The sequence below is a fragment of the Neofelis nebulosa genome, chromosome 7, assembly GCF_028018385.1.
Source record: "Neofelis nebulosa isolate mNeoNeb1 chromosome 7, mNeoNeb1.pri, whole genome shotgun sequence".
Classification (NCBI taxonomy): domain Eukaryota; kingdom Metazoa; phylum Chordata; class Mammalia; order Carnivora; family Felidae; genus Neofelis; species Neofelis nebulosa.
The window spans coordinates 4263232-4287586 of NC_080788.1; the positions used below are offsets into that span (position 1 = coordinate 4263232).

At 41.4% G+C, this 24355-nt stretch overlaps 1 protein-coding gene and 1 long non-coding RNA gene across 2 annotated transcripts in view; one reads left to right on the forward strand and one right to left on the reverse strand.

Moving 5' to 3' along the window:
• The window catches only part of BTBD1 (BTB domain containing 1), a 43038-nt gene that overhangs the window by 16491 nt on the left and 2192 nt on the right, over positions 1–24355 (forward strand). Inside the window, exons 3-7 of the mRNA XM_058736429.1 lie at positions 739–844; positions 8051–8248; positions 15627–15819; positions 21679–21766; positions 24074–24220. Of these exons, the coding sequence (XP_058592412.1) occupies positions 739–844; positions 8051–8248; positions 15627–15819; positions 21679–21766; positions 24074–24220 (732 nt within the window). The remainder of the gene's footprint in view (positions 1–738; positions 845–8050; positions 8249–15626; positions 15820–21678; positions 21767–24073; positions 24221–24355) is intronic.
• On the reverse strand, positions 16804–20228 carry LOC131515955 (uncharacterized). The gene is made up of 2 exons (XR_009263766.1): positions 19132–20228; positions 16804–18853 (listed from the first exon to the last, which is right to left on the reverse strand). It is a non-coding gene; the product is annotated as an uncharacterized LOC131515955 (long non-coding RNA).

The window sequence follows — 24355 nt, forward strand, 5'->3', positions numbered from 1 at the left end:
TCATACAGTATATATTTTTTTGCTCAGTTTATACTATGGCTTCTTTTGTTTGTCATTGTGTTTGTGCGTTTCACTCATATTATTGTATGTAGTTGTAGATCATCCTCACTGTCGTATAAGATTGTCGTGTGTCTATTATTTGCTTTTCAGTTGTTGGCCTGCTGTTTGCTTAGGTTCCCAGAGCTTTCGTGTTCTGAAATTCCTGTACTTCATTCTCTCCCCACATCAAGACAGAAAATGGAAGAAAATAAATCTGTTTGTACTGTATGCTTGACAATTGGTATAACTTAGTGACAGTATCCTACAACTCGGATTTAATAATGACTCTGCAGCATGACTAGCCAGATCATATTAGGCAAGTCAGCACACCTTTCTAAGCCTGTTTCCACATCTGGAAAATGGGATAATCATGTCTGCCTTATCTAACCTAGAGCGTTTGTTAAGGATCAAAATAAGTAATGTATAAGAAACCAGGCAGTGTGTGTATATGAGCAGATGGAAAGGAAAATAACAGGTCATCAGTGTGTATTTGTTATCTAAGCGGAGCATTTGTGCTCTTAGCTTTTCATTTCTGATTGTGGAAGGGAAACTTTTAAGAATATATACACATTATAATGGTATTTTAAGTTGGTGTTTTTACATAATTACCAATTGTAACTTTACAGCATTAACTGAATATGTACTGTCTAAAAGTAAGATAACTACGAGAATAAAATAACTGTCTCTCTGTATGTTTAGGCCCGATTATTTGATGAACCTCAGCTGGCTAGTCTCTGCCTGGACACGATAGACAAAAGCACGATGGATGCGATAAGTGCAGAGGGCTTTACTGATATCGATATAGGTGAGTCCTCCAGGATTCCAACTGTGCCGTTTATTTAATTTACTTTTGTAGTGTTTATTTTTGAGAGAGAGAGAGCTAGCAGGGGAGAGGAGAGAGAGGTGGGGACACAGAGGATCTGAAGCAGACAGCCCGATGTGGGGCTCGAACTTGCAAACCGTGAGATCATGACCTGACCTGAAGGCATATGTTCAACCGACCGAGCCCCCCAGGTGCCCCCAGATCATACGGTTTAAATACAGTAACACCTTAACAGTCACCCTTTCTGGTGAATGGGCTGTTTTTAAAATAGTGGTTTTTCCAAATTAAATAAGTCTACATTTAAAAATTTTTGCTTTCTTTATTTTGGTGATAAATTCTACGTTATCACCTTTTACAAAATGTCAAATCAAATAAATATTCACTGGGGTGCCTGTGTGGCTGGCTCAGTGGTTGAGTGGAACTGTCTGTTGTTGGTGCAGAGCCCACTTCTGATCCTCTGTCCCCCTCTCTCCCTGACCCTTCCCCCCTCAACAAAAATAAACATTCAAAAATAAATAAATAAATATTCACTGAATGCACCATGTGCACAGCATTATAGTAGGATCATTTCAGAAAAACAAAGAAGAGGGGCACCTGGGTGGCTCAGTCAGTTGAGCATCTGACTCTTGATTTCAGCTCAGGTCATGCTCTCATGGTTTGTGGTTCAAGCCCCACATTGGGCTCCACACTGTCGGTGGAGCCTGCTTGGGATCCTCTCTTTCCCTCTCTCTGCTCCCCCCCAGCTCCCCGCCCAATCAGTCAGTCAGTCAATGAGTAAACGAACGTTGTTTTAAAATGTTTATTTATTTTTGAGAGGGAGAGAGACAGAGTACAAGTGGGGGAGGGCAGAGAGAGAGGGAGACAACAGAATCCGAAACAGGCTCCAGGCTCTGAGCTGTCAGCACAGAGCCCATCGCGGGGCTTGAACTCACCAACTGTAAGATCATGACCTGAGCTGAAATTGGACACTTAACCGACTAAGCCACCCAGGAGCCCCAACCAACAAGCATTTTGAAAAATTATTTAAAAAAAATACGAAGAGGAGTAAGATGTGATTTTTCTTAAGGAAACTATGATCTAATTGGAGAATCAAGGAACAAGCATGTAAAAATTAAGATTTAATAGAAAAATCTGGATAACATACAGTAAAATGTGATTTTTACCTTTTCTAAGCTACACATATAGAAAGTAATTACTCTTCAAATCCAAAATATGGAGGGATTACCTCAAATTGAGTAGTGTTATGAAAGTCTTGACAGGAGATTCTGCCATGGGCCCTAAAGAATGGGTAGTATTTGGGGATTGAAGAGAGGGCGACATTCGAAGCAGGTGGAGCCCCATGAGGAAGTGTGTGTGAGATCGAGGCAGGGTAAACCAGGTTGTACATTAAATACATTTGGTGTATCCTTTTATAACCACATCCCATCTGATGAGGCTGGGGAGTCTGAATGTTGTTATTGCAAGAGAGGAGACCGCTAATCAAGGCCTATGGCTTTAAATATTCTCTTCATCATGATGAACATAAAATATATATTAGTTATCTGTTGTGTATTATTATGTTATTATCTGTCTTGCCAGTAGACAGGAAAAAGTATGGGCAGGGAAAACACCCACATTTTAAAAGCTTTGGCCTCGGTATGGCACCCTCATTTTGGCTCTTACTTCATTGTCTAGGATTCAATAACATTATCCCACTTAAATTCAGAGGAAGCTAGGAGATACAAGCCACATCTCAAGAAGAAGAGAAAACAGATGTTTTGTAAACAGCCAGTACTCACTGCCTGTCTCTGTCTGTACCTGACCTTGTCTTCTCTCACTCTCCCCATTATTCACTGTGTTTCATAAACACTAGCCAGGGTTATTTCTATTTTAAGCCTTTGTGTTTACTATTCCCACGAATTGGAATCCTTTTGCCTTGAATCTGTATGTGGCTTCCTCCTTTTAATCATTCTGATACCAAGTTAGTTGAGACCTGAGAGAGGCTGTCCCAGACCTTAGTCAAAGTAGATACCATGTTCCCCTAAACAATCCTTTTCTGTTACTCTGATTTATTTTACTCACAGTAGGTTTCACTATCTGAAATTCTTAAGTAGGTATTTTTGTATGTGTCTGTGTATTTGCCTGTGTATGTTTATGATGGTTATCTACCTTCCCCACCTAGATTGTAAGCTTTTTTTTTCTTTTAAGATTTTATTTCTCAGTAATCTCTACACCCAGCATGGGGCTTGAATTTAAAACCCCGAGATCAAGAATCACGTGCTTTACCGACTGAACCAGCCAGGCACCCTGATTGTAAACTCTTTGAAGGCAGGGACTTTGTTGGGTTACCACTGTATTTGTAACACTAAAGACAATAGAACATAGTACCTGTTCAGTTAGTATTTGTTGACCAACTGGACTGTGTCTAGAATGTTTCCTTTCCTTCCCACCTTGGCTAGTTCTCACTCATCCTTTTTTTTTTTTTTTTTTTTTTTTCATGTTTATTTATTTTGAGAGAGAGAGAGACAGAGCATGAGCAGGGGAGGGACCGAGAGACAGGAAGAGAGAGAATCCTAAGCAGGCTCCACGTTGTCAGTGCAGAGCCGAATGGGGCTCGAACTCACTAACCGTGAGATTATGACCTGAGCTGAAATCAAGAGCCGGACACTTAACCGATTGAGCCACCCAGGCGCCCCTACTTCTCACTCATTTTTAATGTCTTGGCTAAAATTATACTTCTGCAGTGACTTCTTTCTTAAGAATTGACACCCTGCCCTCCTCCATGACATTTAGTGTATTCTGTTATAACCACATCCCATTGTGAGTTTGTCTGTCTATTGCACTGTACCTCGGGAAGGATGTACAATCATCTTGCATTAATTATCCTGAAGGGTGGGGGCTAGATTGGGTCGTCCCCACTATACATAATATCCACTGACTGGATGTTTGAGAGCCCCAGGCACTGCCCACGTTGCTGGGACACATTGCTTAATCCTAATTTTCTTCCCCTAGGGGGTTGTCACTCCATTTGCAATTCGGTTTATGTTTGAAATAGCATTGCTTGCATCTGCGAGTTGTGTTGTAAATAGCTCCTATGTTAGGCGTGCCATTGGAGCCTGGGGGTCTTGAAGTAGGTGCCTTGTGCAGTGTAAATACTCAAAATATTTGTTGATTTGATTTGATTCACCATTGCTTATATTAAAATCTAGTCTTGATTATGTGTACAAAACATAATCTTAGCTGTTTTTATGATCTTTACTGGGCTCTCAGCTGTAATTTCTTACTATAACATCTGCCAATAGAAGACCTGTGTGTTTCCACACCATAGTCCAGTTTGCTTCAAGTGTACTTGTGAAAAATTGGGATGAAAGAGAAGTCTAGGAGCTGAGAGAAAGAAGGTTGGGCCATGCTTTAGGAGCTTTTTTTTTTTTTTTTTTTTAATGTGTGTTTGTTTGCTTATTTAAAGAGAGAGAGCTCACAGTAGGGTCAGAGAGAGGGAGAGAGAATCCCAAGCAGGTTCCACATTGTTAGCACAGAGCCTGATGCAGGGCTTGAGCTCACAAACCATGAGATCATGACCTGAACTGAAATCAAGAGTCAGATGCTCAACTGACTGAGCACCCAGACACCCCAGGAGCTCTTTTTATAGTTTTAGATTCTAGAGAAGCTTTTTCTCCTCTGGGATTTGAATATACGTTCTGGAGGGATGTGCTTCCTCCAGAGAGATGCTGTTTCTCTCTTAGAGCTTTTTGCTAAAGGAAGAAGGTACTGTGTCACATTGATAGAAAAAAGCAAATTTACATTATGCCAAGGCCAGTATAATGTGTTTTTTCCCCTGCTGATATGTTAAGGTTCTTTGTTTACCTTTACTGAAGTTTATTAGCATACAAAGTAGAGATATGTGGATCCAAAGTTGTCTGTTTTCCCACTGAATGATTAATTTTGGTCAGTGTATATTCCTAATCCTACAGAATATTGAGGTATATTGGTTTACATTCATTTACCTGTGGAAAAGCTTTATGGAACTGTACTCTGTATTCATCTGCTTAGCTACCAGAGAAGGAAAAACTTGATTTAAAAAAAAATTATGTATAACCTACTCATTTTTAACATAATGTTGAGCCCCTGTGCTGACATCTGCTCGAATGATAGCTGTGGTTCAATACTGACCAAGTGTTTGGATGTAGTATGAATGTGTAGACCATTACGGAATCGAATTTTTTTTAAATAAATTTTTCTTAGATGTGTATTACTGGGTAATTTAAGCACAGTGAATGTATGTAAGTACGGCATCCTCATTTTTATTGGAATCCTGTGATTATTAAGTGTCGTTATTATGAGTATCAGTTATTGTATTAGCGAAGCCCTCAGGCCTCTGACGTGTTTTTTTGTTTGTCTTGGGTTTTCAGTCTTCCTCTTCAGAAAGACTCTTTGGACTGTGATGCTTTTCAAGCACTTCCATCTATTTGTCACACATTCCCTCTCTCCTCTGTCTCTGTTTGGGTGCAGCCTGTCGTTTTGTTCTGGTCTGTTGGCCTCTATGGCCTGTTTCTGGACTTCCTGCTTTTGGTCTACTATAGAAAAGCTGAGCGGATTCGAGTTTTGCATCTGATTAAAGGAGAAAGGTTCTGAGTGAGGGCCTGAGTTCTGGGCAGGATGTTTATGCTTGGACGTCAGATAGGGATTTCACACTTCACATGTCCCAAACGAAACTCCAGATCCCCCTCTCACCATCCCCCAAGGCCGCCTCTGTAGGCTTTCCCATCTCAGTTGATGCCACTGTCGTCGGTCCGTTGCTTAGACTATAAACCCGGGAATTGCCCTTGACTCCTATCACCCCCGGTATTCAGTCTGTTAGGACATCACACTGAGTCCTCCTTCAGAGTATATCCTGAATCTGATGGTTTTTCACCACTTCCTCCTGGTCCAGGCCGTCATCACCTCTGATGTGGATCAGAGCAGGAGCCTTCTAACTGATCTCATTTCCACTCTGACCTCCACTAGAGTCTCCTCTCAACATGGCTGCCAGCGTGATCCTTCTAGAACATAAAATGTCACAGCTCAGAATCCTCCAGGGGTTCGTTCTCCTTTGTACTCAGAGTAAAAGCCAGATGATTGACAGGGTACTATAAGATTGTACCCCATTTTCCTCCATTTCTGGCCTCCTTGCCTACCACTTTTCCCTCTTGCCCACTGCAGTCTAGCCACACTGGCCCCCTGGCTTGGTCCTCACACATGCCAGGCACACTTTGATGGGAGAGCCGTCACACTGGACATGCCAAACACTTCTGGCTAGGCCTCTGGCTGACTCCCCCATACCGTATCCCCGTCAAGTCTTGGCTCAGACGAGCTGCCCAAGCCGCCCTGTTTTTTTTATTTATTTATTTATTTATTTATTTATTTATTTATTTATAAACAATTTTTTTTTTTTTAATGTTTATTTTTGAGAGGGACAGAGACAGAATGCAAGTGGGTTAGGGGCAGAGAGAGAGGGAGACACAGAAGCAGAAGCAGGCTCCAGGCTCTGAGCTGTCAGCACAGATCCTGACGTGGGGCTCGAACTCATGAGCTGTGAGATCATGACCTGAGCTGAAGTTGGACGCTCAACCGACTGAGCCATCCAGGTGCCCCAAAGCCATCCTGTTTTAAACTGCATTTGGGGGGCGCCTGGGTGGCGCAGTCGGTTAAGCGTCCGACTTCAGCCAGGTCACGATCTCGCGGTCCGTGAGTTCGAGCCCCGCGTCGGGCTCTGGGCTGATGGCTCGGAGCCTGGAGCCTGTTTCCGATTCTGTCTCCCTCTCTCTCTGCCCCTCCCCCGTTCATGCTCTGTCTCTCTCTGTCCCAAAAATAAATAAAACACGTTGAAAAAAAAAATTTAAAAAAAATAAAAATAAAAAAAAAAATAAACTGCATTTGGGATTCCTCTCACCCTACGGTCTGTCCTACACTTAGCATCTAACTTGTTAAATCTATTTATGTTTAATGTTAACCCCCACTAGAATGTAAGCTCCATAAAGGCAAGGGACTTATTTTTAACTTTTTATTCAGTGATGTATCCTTAGCATCTAGAACAGTGCCTGACACACAGTGAGTGCTTAATAAAGAATATTTGGGGAACGAATGAATGGTTATCTGTAGTCTTTATAGATTTATGTATGTCACTAATTTGAAGCCCTTTTCTCAGACTTACAATTAATCTTACTAAATGGCACAAATATACAAGGAGATACTGTACCTAAGCTTCCACGTATGGTAAAGAAAAAGTTGAATATTAACTTCATAGCAATTATTTAAACTCTTTTTTTTAATAAAACTTTTAACGTTTTTTTTTGAGAGGAAGCGAGAGCACATGAGCGAGGGAGGGCCAAAGAGAGAGGGAGACACAGAATCCGAAGCAGGCTCCAGGCTCTGAGCTGTCAACATAGAGCAAAACGTGGGGCTTGAACTCACGAACTGTGAGATCATGACCTGAGCTGAGGTCGGATGCTTACCTGACTGAGCCACCCAGATGTCCCCTAAACTCTGTTTTGTTTTGTTTTTTAATGTTTATTTTGAGAGAGAGAGAGAGAAAGACAAGTGCGTGAGCAGGGGAGAGGCAGAGGGAGGGAAAAAGAGAGAATCCCAAGCAGGCTCTGTGCTGTCAGTGCAGAGCCTGACATGGGACTTGATCTCATGAACCGTGAGGTCACGACCTGAGCCGATATCAAGAGTCGGAAGCTTAACCAAATGAGCCACCCAGGCACCACACTTTATAGCACTGTTTTAAAGAAAATTTTGCTGTTTAATTGTTTTCATTCTTTGATATTTTTAAGTATAGGGGCTGTAGTTTTAAGTATCTAATCTCCTTTTTTATTTATTTATTTATTTATTTATTTAAAAAAAAATTTTTTTTTTTAACGTTTATTTATTTTTGAGACAGAGAGAGACAGAGCATGAATGGGGGAGGGTCAGAGAGAGGGAGACACAGAATCCGAAACAGGCTCGGGGCTCTGAGCTGTCAGCACAGGGGCCCGATGCGGGGCTCGAACTCACGGACTGCGAGATCGTGACCTGAGCCGAAGTCGGCGCTCAACCGACTGAGCCACCCAGGCGCCCCTCTAATCTCCTTTTTTAATTGAGATTTGAAAACTGAATGTAAGTCTGTTTGTTGGTGTTTTGTTAAAGATCAAAATATTCCTAATTTGATTTATTCTTGTATTTTCCCTGTAGACACACTCTGTGCCGTTCTGGAAAGAGACACACTTAGTATTAGAGAGAGTCGACTTTTTGGAGCCGTTGTACGATGGGCAGAAGCGGAATGTCAAAGACAACAATTGCCTGTGACTTTTGGAAACAAACAGAAAGTTCTAGGAAAAGCACTGTCCTTGATCCGGTTTCCACTGATGACCATTGAAGAGTTTGCAGCAGGTAGGGCTATAACTTGACCAAAATCTATGTGAAACTATGCCAACAGGCAGTCAGCCAGCAAAAGAGGGAAAGAAGCTGGTACTTACTGAGCTCTAGTCACATGACACATGGAGGTGTGTGTAATTTCCTTTACTTCTGGTAGCCCTTCAAGATAATATTGTAAGTTAGTTATTTATTTTGATATGTGCACTAGGTTCTTCTTTTTTGGGTGGGGGCTATAGTGTGCTCAAGTGTTACGTTAGTCTCTGGGGTACAGGTGGTGATTCTGTTCTACGGGGCTGTATGCTCACCGCAAGTGTAGCCGCCCGTCACCACCTAAGACTACTACGGTATCATGGACTATATTCCCTGTGCTGTTACTTTTTATTCCCATGATTTGTTCATCCCATAACTGACGGCCTGGGCCTCCAACTCTCCTTCAGCCGTTTACCCCATCCTCCCACCCCTTTCCCCCTGGTAACCATCAGTGTGTTCTCTGTAGTTTCTTGGTTTGCCTCTCTCTTCTCACCCTTATGGTCATCTGTTTCCTAAATTCCACATAGGAGTGAAATGATATATTTATCTTTCTCTGACTGACAAACTTCACTTTAGCTCCACCCATGTTATTGCAAATGGTAAGATTGCATTCATTTTTATGACTGAGTAATATTCCATTGGGGGTGTGTGTGTGTGTGTGTGTGTGTGTGTGTGTGTACACGTCCGTACGTACATACATACGCACCACATCTTCTTTATCCATTCATCAATTGATGGACACTTGGGCTGTTTCCATATCTTGGCTGTTGTAGGTAATGCTGCTATACACATAGGGGTGCATGAATCCCTTTGAATTAGGGTCTTTGTATTCTTTTTTTTTTAGTGTCTTTGTATTCTTTGGGTAAATACCTAATAGTGTGATTGCTGGATCGTAGGGTAGTTCTATTTTTAAATTTTTGAGGATCCTCCATACTGTTTTCCATAGTGGCCGCCCCAGTTTGCACTCCCACCAACAGTGCAAGAGGATTCCTTTTTCTCCACATTTTTGCCAACACCTGTTATTTCTTGTGTTGTTGATTTTAGCCATTCTGGTGATACCTCGTAGTTTTGATTTGCATTTCCCTGATGATGAGTGATGTTGAGCCTCTTCATGTGTCTCTTGGCCATCTCTGTGTCTTCTTTCGACAAATGTCTGTTCATGTCTTCTGTATCTTAAACTTAAAATAAAGGAAATCATACATACAGTATGTGCTCTTTTGTATATGGCTTTTTCTTTTTTTAAAGTTTATCTTTAAGAGAGAGTGTGTAAGTGAGTGGGGGAGGGGCAGAGAGAGCGGGAGGGAGAGAGAATTCCAAGCAGGCTCTGTGCTGACTGATGTGGAGCTCCAGCTCACCCACTGTGAGATCATGAACTGAGCCGAAATCAAGAGTTGGATGCTTAACCGACTGAGCCACCCAGGCACCCCTGGCTTTTTTCTCTTAACGTTATGTCTGTTAGATTCATCCTTGAGGTAGTGTTTTCACTGTTGTATAATCTGTCATAGGAATGTGCCATGATTTATTTATGCATTTTACTGTTGTTGAACATCTGGGTTGTTTCTCTTTGGTGGCCATTAAGAACATTCTTGTACATGTCACTTAGGAGACATATGTAAACATTGCCGTTGCATGCCAAATCTTGCCATTTGCACCTACGTGGATGGAACTGGAGGGTATTATGCTAAGTGAAATTAGTCAGAAAAAGACAAATATCATATGACTGCACTCATAGGAGGACTTTAAGAGACAAAATAGATGAACATATAAGAGAAGGGAAACAAAAATAATATATATAAAAACAGGGAGGGGGACAAAACAGAAGAGACTCATAAATATGGAGAACAAACTGAAGGTTACTGAAGGGGGTGTGGGAGGGGGGATGGGCTAAATGGGGAAGGGGCACTAAGGAATCTACTGAAATCATTGCTTCACTATATGCTAACTAATTTGGATGTAAATTTTAAGAAATAAAAAATAAAATTAAAAAAAAAGTTAAGGTTAAAGTTCATTTTTTTCCCTATCAAGCCATATATTAAAAAACTATCTTTGTCTCGCATACATTGCAGGGCCAACTTTGTTGTAAATCAGGTGACTTTGTGTGAATGAATCTGTTTCTAGAGTTTCTATATTCTGTTCCACTATTACATTTGTTTATTCTTGTACCAATCCTGCAGAGTTTTAGTTCTATAGTTTTACACCAAATCTTGAAATCTGATAGTGAAAACTCCCCAGCTTTGTTCTTCAAGATTATCTTGGCTATTTTTGGTCTTTTGCATTTTCATATTAATGTATTTTTTAAAGTTTATTTATTTTTTGAGAGAGAAGGAAAGAGAATCCCAGGCAGGCTCCACACTGGCAGCAGAGCCTGCCTGACGCGGGGCTCAAACCCACAAACCATGAGATCATGACCTGAGCTGAAACCAAGAATCGGATGCTTAACAGACTGAGCTACCCAGGTGCCCCACATATAAGTAAATTTTTTAATCACCTTGTCAATTTCTACCTCTCCCCCTCACCCCCCCACCCTGCAAATTATCATATTTTGATTGGAACTTAGATTGGTGTGGGGATAAATGGCATTTTTATAATATTGAGTCTTTCAATCCATCAACATTTATCTAAGTCTTTTAAAATCTCTTTTAGTAATATTTTGAGTTTTCTGGTAGAGGTCTTGTATGCTTTTTGGGAGGTTTATTCTAACCTAGATACTTTTTTTTTTTTAATTATTTTTTTTAATGTTTTTGAGAGAGAGAGAGACAGAGCACGAGTTGGGGAGGGTCAGAGAGAGAGGGAGACACAGAATTCGAAGCAGGCTCCAGGCTCCGAGCTGTCAGCACAGAGCCCGATGCGGGGCTCGAACCCACAAGCCGTGACATCATGACCTGAGCTGAAGTCGGACGTTTAACCGACTGAGCCACCCAGGCGTCCCTAGATATTTCATTTTTTTGTTTTGTTTTTTTTTTTTTTTTTGTTTTTACAGAGAGAGACAGAGCATGAGCAGGGGAGGGGCAGAGAGGGAGGGAGACACAGAATCCGAAGCAGGCTCTGAGCTGTCAGCACAGAGCCCGATGCGGAGCTTGAACTCACAGACTGTGAGACCGTGACCTGAGCTGAAGTTGGACGTTTAACCGACTGAGCCACCCAGGCGCCCCTAGATATTTCATTTTTTAAATGCTATTGTAAATGATTGTCTTTAAAATTTCCATGTTATAATCAGTTGTTCACTGATAGAAATACAGTTGATTTTTCTATATTGACCTTGTATCTAGTGAACTTGCTAAATTCACTGATTCTAATAATTTATTTGTAGGTCACTGTACATAGTCTACATGTACAATCATGCCACTGCAAACAGTAATAATTCTCCTTCTTCCTGTCTAATCCTTAGACATTTTATTTCTTTTTCTTGCTTTATTATGTGGTCTAGGACCTCTGGCATATTAGTGAATAGCAGTGCTGGTAGCGAACATCTCGTCTCATTCCAGTGTTACACACAAAGCTTTACTATTTCCCCAGAGTAGGCTTGCTGTAAATGTTTTGTAGGTGCCTCGTATTGGATTAAGCAAGTTTCCCTCTGTTACTAGTCTGCTAAGAGTTTTATAATGAATTTTATCAAATACTTCTCTTCATCTTGTCATGATACAGTAGTTTTCCCCTTTATTTTCTTTTTCTTTCTTATTTGTAATTGGCCTTACTAAGCGGTTCATAATTGGGCAGCATCCCATCTCGCAAGTAGAGAGATGCTCCTTGCTTTATTTTCTTAACTTGGTGAACTAGACTGATTTCCCAAATTAAATCTATTTTGGATTTCTTATGTAAGGTAGACTTAGTTGTCACGCTTTATCCTATGTTACCAGATCCAATTTGCTAAATTTTAAAATATTTTTATGACTATTTCATGAGAGAAATTAGTCTATAATTTTCCTTTCTTGTAATTGTCAGATGTGGATTACCAAATTTATGCTGGTCTCATCCAAAACTTAACAAATGCTTGTTTTTTTCAGTGTTCAAGAGATTGTGTAAGATTGGTGTTGTTTTTTTTCTTAAATGTTTAGGAAAATTTGCCAGTGAAGTTATCTGGATCCTGAGTGTACTTTGTGGAACATTTTTAATAGATCTTTTTTTTTTTTTTTAATTTTTTAAAGTAATCTCTACATCCAACATGGGGCTCAAACTCACAACCCCAAGAACAAGAGTTGCACACTACTGAGTGAGCCAGGTGCCCCTGTGGAAGGTTTTTAATTAGAGATTCAATTTCTTAGGTAGAGTAGCATAGCACTATTTCTTTTTGTAACCGTTGCCTCTAGCCTTTTAATTTTTTTAACATGAATGTTACAATATCCTTTTATTATCTCTATATCTGTGGAGTCTAAACTGTGTCCCTATATTCATTTCTTTCCTTTTTTTTTTTTTTTTTTTTTTTTTAAAGTTTATTTATTTTAGAGCAGGCACAAGAGCAAGCGGCAGAGGGGCAGAGGGAGAGAGAGAATCCCAAGCAGGCTCCACACTGGCAGCCTGGAGCCCAAGTGGGCTCAAACTCAGGAACAGTGAGATCATGACCTGAGGCGAAATCAAGAGTTGGATGCTTAACAGACTGAGCCCTTACCCGCCCCTCCCATACTCATTTCTGTTATCGGTAGATTGTATCTTCTTTGATCAGCCTTGCCTAGTGGTTTATACATTTTATTAATTTTTTCTAAGAACCGACTTCTGGCTTTATTAATATTTTCTATTGTATGTATGTTTTCCATTCCATTAACTTCTGCTTTTTTATTATCTCCTTCATTTGATTTTAGTTTGCTGGGGATTATTTTGTCAGTCTTTGTGGGTTTTTTTTTCCTTTCTTTCTTTTTTTTATTGAATGCTTATTTTTATCTTTGAGAGAGAAAGATGGACAGAGTGCAAGCAAGGGAGGGGCAGAGAGAGAGAGACACAGAATCCAAAGCTGAGCTGTCAGCACGGAGCCCAGTGCAGGGCTCGAATCACGGACCGCAAGATCATGACCTGAGCCGACATCAGACGCTTACTGACGGGGCCACCCAGGTGCCCTTCACTTCACAAGTTTTGATATGTATTTTCATTATCATTCGATAAAAAGTACTCTCTCGTTTTCATGGTGATTTTTCTTTATGACCCATGATATCAGCCAAATTTTCAAATATTTGGGGACTTCTCCCCCCAGCATTTTAAGACCCCTGAAATTTCTGTTAAATCTTTAGTTTCTTAGCAGTTTCTTTCTGCTTGGTTTCTTGGTCTCATAATTTTCCCTTGCTTATCATAGCTTAGGAATCAGCAAACACTTCCTGGAGAAATTGTGCAGAAAATGTTGGTCTTACCTCTCTTACCCCCTTTCTGTAGCATTGTTGTCTGGCTGCTTTGGTAGCTTTAAATTCCAGTGTTTGTCTCCTCAGTCCAGTGAGGATTACATGATTTCTAGGTTGCCTGTTTCTGTTTGGCATTTATGCCCTGTGAAGCAGATCAGCAAATATCCCAAGGGGGAGAAATAGTGACAAATATATGGCTTCATCTCAACACATTTCCCTTCTCAAACACTGACTGCCTCAGCTGTTGTCAACTTAAAAATAGCTATTTTATGTATTTCATCCATAGTTCTGTGATGTAGATGATTCCATCCTACAGACCACACTCCTTAGTATTTTTATGTAGTCAAATAATGTTTCTTTTGCTGTTAGGCATATTCTTTTCCCTATATTACCTCTGTATTGTGCTTTTAAAAATGTTTTTATGGAGAATTCCCTTTATCTATTTTGCTGTTGAGTATGTTTGCTTTTTTTTTTTCCCTGTCTAGATTTGGAAATTAGAAATTCTGTGTTTATTTTTCCCCCTCAGTTTTCTTAATTCTCCATTTCACAATAAAACAATACTTACTGCTCATCCCTATTGGAGATAAGAAGGTTACAGTGGTGTGTTATTCCTTTCAACCTTTGCAGACCACTTGGTGACTGGTCACACACACACACACAACACGTTACGGTGACACAACTGTGGTGGGCCTGGTTCTAGGTCATACTAGGTCGTATCTGATTACTTTCTTGCAGTAGGTATATGGCTCATATCTGAGAACAGTTTCCTGATCCGAAGACTTCTTTTTTCAACTAAGGAAGTTTTATTATAGTTTTGAATTATTACATCATCTTTTTATTTTAATTTTCTTTTTAATGTTTGTTTATTCTTGAGTGAGCGTGAGTGGGGGAGGGGCAGAGAGAGGGAGACACAGAATCCAAAACAGGCTCCAGGCTCCGAGCTGTCAGTGCAGAGCCCGACGCGGGGCTCAAACCCACGGACCACAAGATCATGACCCGAGCCCAAGTTGGACGTTTAACCGAGTGAGCCACCCAGGCGCCCCTGCGTCCTATTTCTTATTATTAGTTCTTCAGGAACACTTGTGACCTGTATGTGTGTCCCTGCTTTTTATCGTTTTTACTCACCTGGAACATTTTAATTCTTTTGTGTTATGTTAGTCCTCGTCATTCTGAGAAAGTCACATGGGTTCATCCCCATCTCTGTTGATATTAGCACTCCCAGTTCTGTTCTTTTTACTAAAATGCAGGTTTTAAGTTTTTAGTTTTTTTTTTTTCTTCCTTTTTTACACTCTTTCCTCATCCAGAGGCTGCAAATCACTGTTGGGGCCAGCTCTGGCAGGTTGATAGATTAATCTAATGTTTAAAATCAGGGGGTTTTACAGTACTGTCTGAATTTAGGACTTCTAAACCGAATTTCTGGTGTTGTGCAGTCTCTTATTTAGATTGCTTTTACCAGTCTTGTAAGGGATCTGGCGTCTTTTTATTAGGAGTGGCATTTATTCCTGGATAAGTTTGAACTGAACGGGCTTTTTCAGAAGCAGTGAACGGGAACACTGTAACATACGTGACGTGCTGCTTGCACAGCTCATCCAGTCTTAGCTTCTGCCCTCTGCTGATTTCTGAACGCCGGAAGCAAGCACCATCCCATGTGTTTCCCCCTCTAGGTGGGGTGTAGAGAGGTAGCGAGAGCTCTGGCTGCCACATGAGCATTGCCCCCGTAGGGAATGACTCTTCTTCCTGGCGAACAGGTGTCTGTGGTGCACAGAGGGGGTGGGTGGGTAGAAAGATCCAGAGATCCTTCTGCGATTTCAGGGTTTCATCTAAGCTTTGATTTATTTACTAATGGTTTTCACACTTAAGACCTATTAGGTTAACTTCAAATGGATTTTGAAATCCTTACAATTAAATACATGCTCAAAATTTTCTGCCTCATCGTTACTTTACCTCTTCCGGATTTGAATTCACTTCGTTTGGAGTGTTACAAAGTTAGGGATTGAAATCCAGTCGGTTTTACTAAGGTCAGATTTTTATTTCTGCAGGTCCTGCCCAGTCCGGAATTTTGTCAGATCGGGAGGTGGTAAATCTCTTTCTCCATTTTACGGTCAATCCTAAGCCCCGAGTGGAATACATCGACCGGCCAAGGTGCTGCCTGCGAGGAAAGGAGTGCTGTATCCGTAGGTTCCAGCAAGTGGAGAGCCGCTGGGGCTACAGCGGCACGAGCGACCGAATCAGGTGTCTGTCGCGTTGCAGGCGCGGGGGTGACGTGGGGCCGCACCTAGCATTTTTCTTTTGTCCTCATGTCGTGGGAGACAGTTGACCACGTTTTATTTTCTGCTTTGTTTAGTATATTTCTGAGTTACTACAGGAGTCCAGAGTCAGGAAGATACAGCAGTGTCTTCGCTGCACTGGGAGTGAGGGGATCTCTCAGGAAACAAGGGAACTTAGAGAGGGCCGGCTGGGGTTTTCCACAGCACGGATTCTGTTTGGATCTCTACTGCTGGAGAGCAGGGTCTACACCTTCATTAATCAAACACTTGCTTCTACTGTGTTTAATGTGAGCTTTTTGTTTGCAAAGATATTGCACGGGAGATAGTTCTATGTACGGTTATAAAAGAGTGAAAAATCTAGAATCTTGAGACGTGTGTATATAATCCTGTTGAGGAGTTTATCTTTGCCCTACCTTGTTTTCTTTAGGCCAAATGTCAAAATAGAATGTTTCAGTTTCCATAAAATAATACGTTTTGGAATTTTACTTATTTATAATAGCACTTTAGTATAAAGCTAGGAGCTAATAACAAGCTTGTTAAAAAACAACTCTGAGGGCGAGAACTCAGAAACGTTGGATTAAAATGGAAATTTAAAATGCATTTGTGGGCTGTTTAATAATTACTCACAATGAGAATATCCTATATGAAAATTGATGAGATGAGGCCAAAGTGTCACACAAAGAAACAGTAACAATGATCTACTTTTACTAAATAAACTAGAGTAGAAATAAATGATTTAAGCATTCAACTCAAGTAGCTAAAAAACGAATAGCCAAAAGAACAATAGAAAAGAGAAGAGAAATAAATCTCGTAATTAATGAATTAAAAATAGAATTAAGAAATCCATAAGTTGGTTCTTTAAAAAGATCAATAAAATAAATAAACTTCTGGCAGAGATAGTAAAGAAAGAAAGCATACATTTGGAAATAATAATGGGAATATAATCATATACTAAGGCAGTTTTTATTTTAATTCTGAGTTTACTCTGTGCTAATAAATTGAACATCTTGATGGAATGGATCATTTTATAGGCAAATATAAATTATCAAAATTGACTGAAGAGGAAAGCCTGAATAGACCAGTTACCAGTGGAAGGAATTAAAAGTTATCAAAGAACTGTCCCTTCACAAGGTGGTTTTTACAGGTGAGTTTTATCAAACCTTCAAGGAACAGGTCCTTGAGCATTAAAAGAAGAAAATACTTCTTGGTTCATTATTGAAAGAAGCATAACCCTTATACAGGAGTTTGATAAAACAAGAAAGTTTCTAGATCAGTCTCATTTACAGAGAAGAACAACGTCGACGTAAGGTATGAGTGTCTTGAATCTGGCAATGCCTCAGAAAGATAATAACTGAGCAAACAGGGTTTATTTGAAGATCGAAAACTGTATTAATATATATTCACCACAGCAGCAGATGAAAGAAGAAAAGCGATTTGATTGCTGCGGTGGATATCAGAAAGACTTGACAAAATTTCACCTTCATTCCAGATGTAACTACTGATAGACTAGGTCTAGAAGATCTTGAACGCGATTCACTGTTGAAACCTCAGGATAGGGATGCTGGCCAGCACCGTTGTACTTCAGCAGCATTCTTAGAATTCTGGGTGACGCCGTCATGAAGGATAAAGAAATTAGAACCCTGGGTATTGGAAGGGAAGAAGTCTTTTTCAGAATTTGCCGATGACGTTATCTACATTAGTACCACTTTTCCCTTTTTTACGATAAAACATTTCGTACTCCCTCTTCAGTAACCTGGTGAAATTCATAGACTGTATACCTCACGCATTGGTTTTGGTCAACATAATGACCTAGCTCCAAGGTAACGGAGCAGTAAATGTAACGGAGATGAAATAAAATCCGTCCTTCAGTACGTAGATGCTTGAGCAGGACACCAGGAGGCAGCCCGAAGCACCCGTGTGCGTGCCGCACAGGCTGCCGGGGCAGCTGTATTATGTTAACGTGTCAAGAAGCGTGAGCAGCGTTGCTGCCAATGATGTCATTTTTTTCAAAGGTTTCAAATAAAACAGTACGGTCAATCCTGTTTGTTTAGTTTCCAGATTTGCAGCTCGCCTGCTCCCTAAAACTTCTCTGTACTCCCAAATCAATACTGGCAGCGCTTCCTTATCACAGACCTGAGTTGCCCGGAGGTATGTCCCTATTTGAGGTCGCACAGGTGACCCCCTCCTGAGGAAACGGAGACAGCAGGGGGCAGCGCAGTGTAGAGCCAGACACTGGCCCCGGGGCCGTTTGGGCAGCTGGCCCCTAACCCTGCACCTGTTGGGGGTGGCCTCAGGCGAGTCACTTAACACTTCTGAACTCCTGTTTTCTCTTTTGTAAAATAAGATGGAACCTCCGAGGATGAGTTGTTTGGGGGATTTAAGGTTACAACCCATGTGGGGGGGGGGGTGTGGGTACGTGTGTACACATGTTCCCCGTAGGAGCAATGGTTTAGTATCTGTGGCAACTTTATAGAATATAATTACTACAAATAGTGAGGATTGACTGTATAAGATTTCCTTTATTTATATGGTAGTAACATCTTGTAAAAGTCACTGAATATTAAAATTGCCATAAAAATTATTGGTTTGTGCTGAAACACTGTGCGATGCTGAAGACTCGGGGACCCTTGCTCTGCAAGGAGAACTGGGGGTTGAGTGTAATCCCTTAATTCCTTCCTGTGCTCAGACGGAAGACACACCCTGTCTGCAGGAGCAATCTTGCTTTATAACAATGCCGAAATCTGTAGTTTGTCAATAAAGTGGACTTAGGTTGAGCTCTTGTAGTTATAAACAAGTTTTTCACCTACATGAATTCCGACAGGACACTTGAAAATTGGCTGGGATTCTTTGTTTTCAGAGACCGTCCTGATCATTGCAGTAAATCTTGCTGCCACTGGAACCCCTGAGCCTTTGTGGGAAACAGAGCATGGTCTCCGTGGGGCTGGGACTCTTTTTGAGAACAGTTCATCCATCCTGATGACCTCAGGATCAGTAAAAATCTATTAGAACCAATAAAAGAGAATCGTGGCCATTTGTGAAATGTATATACAAATCCCAGTGATGGTCCTGTATGTCCTCAGAATTCAGTTACAGAGACGGATGGATGGTGGTGAGGGTTGTATAGCGATGTGAATGTTCTCAGTGCCACTAAATTGCACACTTAAAAATGGTTAAGATGTTACATTTTGTTACATATTTTGCCACAACAAAAAGATACAATTTAAACATGTTTAGATCTTCAGTTACAATATTAAGTAAAAAAAAAGATCTCACTTACAATCGTGACAACATAAAGGAACAAGAATAGATTCCGTAGGAAGCAGACAGAACAGCACCTTCATGGAGAACCGGAGAACCTTGCCTGTAGCCATTGTCTTGCCAAGCTAAGTGCGTGGACTGCGGCTCCCTGCAGGACTGACGTGCTCTTGGCAGGAAGCATTGGCTTGGCCCAGTTACTCTAAAATTAAGCTGGAAGAGTAAATTTTCTCTTTTTAAAAGAGCAGTATGGATCAAATAAATGTAAGACTACCGTAAAGTTAAAGTAAGTTTGTGCCGTATGGAACACTCTACAGAGTCCAGGAAGCAGACTGACCTAAATGAGCATAGAATATGAGGGGAGAAACTTAGAAGGTGAGGAAAGGATCAACCACTGGGAAAATACAGTTTGATTCCCTGCTGATACCATCTGCCAATATTTGTATCCATTTATTTAATATTAAAAAAAAAGAACACGTGACTGTGATGCAGAGGAGATAGGCCTCTCTCCACTTGGCAGGGGTCATAATACGACTACAGGTAATCCAAGGTTTTTGTGTCCACAGCCACCATGAAGTTAATAAGTAAATGACAAACAGGACACTTGCAATAATGGATAGTTACTGACAGAGCATAGCTATATAACGTGGTCTTAATCCACATGAAAGAGACGCTCAGCAGCAGAGAAAAATGGGGAAAGAACATGAGTATTTTATTAAAGAGAAAATCTGGTAGACGGTAAATATTCAAATGTTTTAACTCATTAATAATCCAAGAAAAAAGAATAGAATTTGTCAGTCATCAGCTTGTCAGTGGCACAAAGACATAGAAATACTCACAATTGCTGAGCATCAGATAGAAACGATCTTCGTTCCCTGTGGGGTGAACGCTTCCACCGGAAAGCAGTTTGATAATGTTTATCTGAAGCCTTAACACGCCTTTCATTTTCCTCAGCAATTCTAAGAATTTATTCTCAGGACATAATTAAGGCTCTGCAGAGTGATTTAGCTGCAAGATTGTTGCTCATGGCACTGTCACATAATAAAAACTGCAAATAACCTGGATTATCCAATGATGAGATATCAGATCTGGTGGAGCAGCAGTAACCTTTTACCTTTTTAAATGGAAAAGAAGTTTTTGTTTTTTTGTTTTTGTTTTTTTTTTTTTTTCAACTTTTTAATTTATTTTTGGCACAGAGAGAGACAGAGCATGAACGGGGGAGGGTCAGAGAGAGGGAGACACAGAATCGGAAACAGGCTCCAGGCTCCGAGCCATCGGCCCAGAGCCTGACGCGGGGCTCGAACTCACGGACCGCGAGATCGTGACCTGGCCGAAGTCGGGCGCTTAACCGACTGCGCCAAATAGAACTAAGCCTAAAAAGACAAAGCACCAAAAGCTACGTGGGATTTAGAGATGCTTTAAATGTTCCTTATTTGATTAGCTGCATTTCTACTTTTTTTACCCCCACGGAGAATATATTGCTTTTTTAAAATAAGGAAAAACTATATTATAGATGACATATTTAAAAAATGTTAAGGTGGTCTTCGCCCTGTGCTGGGAGTTTTAGCATAGCGGTGGGGGAGTGCGCGCCCTTTGGCCCGCCACACTTCTTGCCCCAGGCAAGTTAATTTCTCCAAGCCTCAGTTGCCTCCACTGTAAAGACCGGGGGTACGAACAACACTGTGTTAGTCTATCCAGCCATTACAATGATTCAAGGAAATAATTCATGTAAAAAGATGGCCGGGCAGCGCCCAGCACAGGAAGTACTTGGCGTGGCGGTAACAATATTGATCATCGAAGTTGCTGCTGAACGTGTGGAGGGTGACTGCTTGATGTGACGGATTGTCTCTGATTACATCTTTCGTGCTGTTTGTACTCTCGGTCAGTTTTCCTACATTGGTAAAGTGGAGCAAGATGGGTCTGTTTCTTAGCTCCTGTGACCAAACTGGTCTTGCTGATTGTTCTAGTATGAACCCTCATTCTGATCCATCTGTGTAAGTTAGGGCCTGGCCCCAGCCCTGCACCACCAGTGTTCTGTTACAGCAGCTTCCCTCACAACTCTTACCCCAACCTACGGTTGTTGACTGATCCCTTTGTTTACTTTTTTATTATTCATGTCCTCCTTTGGGCTCTAAGCGCAGTGTGGTGCCCAGTATTTAACTCTGACAGGCCCCTAGTAAGTATTCATAGAAGTGGTAAGTTGTTACAGATTGGACTTGCTGGGCTCTGGGCCTTTGTATCATGAAGACGTGCAGACATTTGGACTAAGACATCATTAAGATGGTCATTACAACAAAAGTGGGCATTTAGGTTAAATAATTTCCTTTGACTCTCAAAAATGTACAGTACAGAAAACAACTTCTACTTAAGTTCCCATTGAGTTAAAATTTTTTCTAGAAAGAGTTTTTTGGTAAGCAGATGACACTTCCAAGGATATCAAATTTATGACAGTTTTCCTTTTTATGAGCAAAATTTATTCCAGGTAGCACTTAAAAATTTTATAGGCCTTCAGACTATGAATATTGAATGAATTATGTATATTATTTTATATTTGGCTTCATTCTCTCAGGTTCACAGTTAATAGAAGAATCTCTATAGTCGGATTTGGTTTGTATGGATCTATCCACGGACCCACGGATTATCAAGTGAATATACAGGTACAGTTCTTCCTCACTGTTTATCGTCTTGAAATACAACAAATGTAATTTTATAGTAAGATCTCATTTTGACAAAGTCAGATTTCAATATAGTTATCAAAGGCGTCAGAAGGCCTAGAGAGTTCTGTCTTACAACCGATGAAAAGCACTTTCAGAGAATCGGGACTCCTGGGGTCCTTCACAGGAGCATTAGCACACAAGGAGCCTCCCTTCTCCAGGAAACCCCTTCTGTCACTCCCTTCTGCTGCGCATTGACTGGCTAAAAACATCTGCAGGCTATTTTTCCTGGCACTTTGAAAACTCTAGGGCTTGAAGCTAATTTTTCAAAACTACTGTGAACACCTTCTGATTTCCAGTTGTCTGACTATACCCTGCCTTAGTCGTTAGATCTGTTCCACCTCAGCTCTTAATCAGGAAGAACGTTAAATACCTCTCTCATTCCCTTCAGTAGACCAGTATTCTCCCACTATTTTGACAGTCCACCCCAGTTAGTAAAATTGTTTTTGAAACATGTCTGTGCTGGACTTGTATTTACAAGCTGTACATATACAATACTGTGCTTCTATAGTAAAACACAAAGAATAGAAAAGGAAGTAAACACTGTTTCAAACTTTTATCCGTAGAAAAACACTGCCTTCTCTAAAACGTTAATATTTTATTTATTTTAATGTTTTTATTTATTTTTGAGACAGAGAGAGAGAGAGAGAGAGAGAGCATGAACGGGGAAGGGGCAGAGAGAGAGGGAGACACAGAATCTGAAGCAGGCTCCAGGCTCTGAGCTGTCAGTGCAGAGCCTGACACGGGGCTCGAACTCACAGACTGTGAGATCATGACCTGAGCTGAAGTCGGACGCTCAACTGAGCCACCCAGGTGCCCCTAACATATTATTTTTAATAGCAAAAACCTTGGTGAACTTTGTGTTCAAATTTCATCATTAGCGGGGTGCCTGGGTGGCTCAGTCGGTTAAGTGTCCGACTTCGGCTTAGGTCATGATCTCACAGTTCCCGAGTTGAAGCCCCACATCAGGCTCCGTGCTGACAGCTCAGGGGGAGAGAGAGAAAATCCCAGGCAGGCTCCGTACCATAAGTGCCTGGCGCGGAGCTCGAACTCACAATCGTGAGATCATGACCTGAGTCACAACCAAGAGTTGGACACTTAACCGACTAAGCCCCCCAGGCGCCCCATTGCTGGAATTTTCTAATTTGATTTTTCCAACAGCCTGAGGAAGAAAGCAAAGCAAGGTTTCCCCCAAAGTAAACAATAAAACTGCAGCTCAGAAGTGTAGCGGTTTGCCATGGATTAGATTTCCACAGCCAAATTCTGGGTCTCCCTACTTTATCCCAGGAACCATTGTGCTGTCTTTTTTATTTAAGTTTTTTTATTGAACTGTGATATACATGTAGAAAAGTGCACATATTTGTACATGGTGCGTAAGGCTCGCTTCTCACAAGTGGAGTGCATTGTGTAGCCAGCAGCCAGATCAAGGAACAGGCCGGTAGAGCGCCCCGGGAGCCCCCTTGTGGTCTTCTCCAGTCACTGTCCCTGCGGAGGTGATCTCTGCCCAGACCTGGCACAGCATTGATTGTTTTGGCCTATTTTACTGTTACTGTTTTTACCTAATGTATGTGAACAGGCAGGTCTGTGAGCCTCTGCCTCTGCACGTGATGTTCCCTCGCATGGACCTTTGTACCTTTGTAGCTTTGTAACCCGGTAGGCCCTGGCTGGAGCTCTTCCAACTCTCACTCCTTCCTGGCAAAATAAAATTCTCCTCTTCTGCATTGCTCTTTTACTGCCAGTTCTGCACTGCACTGTCGCTGGACACGTGTCTAGTGACTGGAAGCTCCTTGAGGGTGTGGCACAGATTATGGAACTAAATTGAAAAAATGGGGTTTTCACATTTTTAATATCTACATACCTGAATACTGCATTTCAGGTCATTTTAATTTCAGTAAGTAACATTTAGACATAGGAAACGCTATGGGAATTTCCTAGCAGCAAGACACAGGCTAGCAAGGAGGAGAGGCCTGTTTTCCTCACGTATCTAAAATCCAGGTGTTCTAAAAACCAGTTCCCCGGGTTGGTGTCTCCTGGGCAAGCCCCTGTGTCCTGCAGCCGAGTTGCGGTTAGCTGGCATTCCCCCCCCCCCCCCCCCCCCCCCGTCGACCTCGTGGTCCAGCCGTCTCTGGTGGTTAGAGAGAAGTAGGCAAGACTTACACTCTCCTGTTCCTAAGGGCTCCGTGGGCTTTTCTGTGAAACTTTGCTTCAGTTGATTTCGCTTAAGTGTAACTTGTCTTTGAAAAATTACAGATCATTGAATATGAAAAAAAACAAACCCTGGGACAGAATGATACCGGATTCAGTTGTGATGGGACTGCTAACACATTCAGGGTCATGTTCAAAGAACCTATAGAGATCCTGCCCAATGTGTGCTACACAGCATGCGCCACACTCAAAGTAAGAGCCTTCCGGAATGTTCTCGATGGTGAACTGGTGGGTTTCCTCTCCCATGTTACAGAGAGTGTGTTCTCCATAGAAACGGAGAGTCACAGACAATAAAGCCTTCAGGAAGAAGGGAAAGAAGGAAGCTGG